Source organism: Mandrillus leucophaeus, unplaced genomic scaffold (genome assembly GCF_000951045.1).
Source record: "Mandrillus leucophaeus isolate KB7577 unplaced genomic scaffold, Mleu.le_1.0 Scaffold56, whole genome shotgun sequence".
In the NCBI taxonomy this organism is placed as follows: Eukaryota; Metazoa; Chordata; class Mammalia; order Primates; family Cercopithecidae; genus Mandrillus; species Mandrillus leucophaeus.
In genome coordinates this window covers 6,571,484-6,573,633 of record NW_012106030.1, presented here as the reverse complement: position 1 = coordinate 6,573,633, position 2,150 = coordinate 6,571,484, and the positions used below count along the sequence as shown (strand labels likewise).

At 46.5% G+C, this 2,150-nt stretch overlaps 1 protein-coding gene across 1 annotated transcript in view; it reads left to right on the top strand.

Annotated features, from left to right (window-relative positions):
• Positions 1-2,150, top strand: part of GPLD1 (glycosylphosphatidylinositol specific phospholipase D1) — a 75,472-nt gene that overhangs the window by 49,939 nt on the left and 23,383 nt on the right. The window contains exons 13-14 of the mRNA XM_011998202.1: positions 1,084-1,154; positions 1,264-1,450. Coding sequence (XP_011853592.1) covers positions 1,084-1,154; positions 1,264-1,450 — 258 coding nt within the window. The remainder of the gene's footprint in view (positions 1-1,083; positions 1,155-1,263; positions 1,451-2,150) is intronic.

Genomic DNA, 2,150 nt, shown 5'->3' with positions numbered 1-2,150 from the left:
AAAAAAATCACACTCCTTAATTCCAAAGGGCATCACATTTCCTTGGCACAATTTCCTGACTGTCCTTCCTTTCGGGGCCTCTGTGCATTTAGCTCTAGTGCAGGAGACCGGGAGGTGAATGCTGTCTTTACTGTTCGTTCACTTGTAATGGCTCTTCTTGGCCACCTCCCTGAAAGATCCAAAAGGCCTCCTGCTGGACTGGCAGCTACACAAGCACAGCCAGCCACAGGGGCATCCCTAGGGCCATTACTGGCCAGCACTGAGCCCCCAAAGTGCAGAGAACAGCAGTGGATCCACTGGAGTGTCTGCCCCTCCCACCAGGTATCACAGCCTTAAACAACTGCTCTTGCCCTTTTCCTTTGTTCTGCCATTTGTTCTGATTTCAGCTTACTGGAACCTCCGCCTCCCGGGTTCAAGCGATTCTTCTGCCTCAGCCTCCAGAGTAGCTGCGATTACAGGCGCCTGCCCCCATACCCAGCTAATTTTTGTATATTTAGTAGAGACAGGGTTTCAACATCTTGGCCAGGCTGGTCTCGAACTCCTGACCTCAGATGATCCACCCGCCTCGGCCTCCCAAAGTGCTGGGATTACAGGCATGAGCCACTGTGCCCAGCCTGCCATTTGTTCTTTATGTGGCAATAAGAACTAGAATAAACAAATGACTTTTGGTCTTTCCAGCCCCAGTAGTGACAGTTGAACCTTTGACTCGGTTTATCCAGCTCTATAGCTGGTGGCTTGTGGAATCTCATGTAAACTACTAAATATGTTGAACACTTGATTTCTTGATTTGGCCCACTACCAGGTGCCTGTGTGGCTGTGGTAGAAACATAGTTTATTTCACACAAGCTTGTCTTTGGTCAAGTAACACATTGAAATGAGTTGAGCAGATCAGAAAGTGGCCTGAGCCGTTGGCTGGAGGGACTTGGCTGGACACGAATTTCCTCTTTACTCTCAGGCAAGCCCTGGTTTTGTGTATAAGACAGGAAGCTTCATGAGGATACTTTTCATCCTCTCAGGTTATGTGGTCCAAAAATGCTTAGAGGCCTTGATTTGTCCATTTTTATTTTATTTTTCCCCTTGAAGAATGAGACTGAATTTCTCAAACAATACAGCCTCAGAAGTGAATATTCACAACAGTCACGCAGGGTAGAAAAGTCAGTGAGAGAAAGTTAACGGACTGGGCTCTAGAAAGGAAAGAAGCAGGCGACAGCTTTACCCCTAGTGCTCAGTGCATACCATGGTGGGTTCCTTCACTTCCCTAAGGGCAATGACCTCAGCTGACCTCAACCAGGATGGGTACGGCGACCTCGTGGTGGGCGCACCAGGCTACAGCCGCCCTGGCCGCATCCACATCGGGCGCGTGTACCTCATCTACGGCAATGACCTGGGCCTGCCGCCCGTTGACCTGGACCTGGACAAGGAGGCCCACAGGATCCTTGAAGGTTTCCAGGTGAGACACCATCTCATTCTTTCTCTTCTAGTGGTCAATAGCCACTGCTTACATTTTATGGCAGATTCTCCAGGATGAGTAACTGATAACAAGAATAATTACAGTAACAAACAGCTGATGGTGTACATTTGTGAAGCACTTTTTATTTTTAAAAGCATGTTTACATCATTTATTTTATTCTATCATTAGTCTAATACCTTTCAAAAACACACATGCTATTGAGAACTGCTTTGAGTGGCCAGTTGGGATGTGATTTCTTGATAATATAATTGATAATATAAAACCTCTTTATACACACACACACACACGAAATAGTATGTATTTATAAAACTTTATAAATATTTTAATTAATTAGTTTGTTTGTTTATTTGAGATGGAATCTCTCGCTCTGTCACCCAGGCTGGAGTGCAGAGGCGCAATTTCTGCTGACTGCAACCTCCACCTCCTAGGTTCAAGCAATTTTCCTGCCTCAGCCTCCCGAGTAGCTGGAACAACAGGTGCACACCACCATGCCTGGCTAGTTTTTTTATTTTTAGTAGAGATGCAGTTTCTCCATGTTGGCCAGGCTGGTCTCGAACTCCTGACCTCAGGTAATGCAGCCGCCTAGGCCTCCCAAAGTGTTGGGATTACAGACGTGAGCCACTGTGCCTGGCCAGAATTTTAGATTCACAGAAAAGGTATAAAGACAGTACAGAGAGTT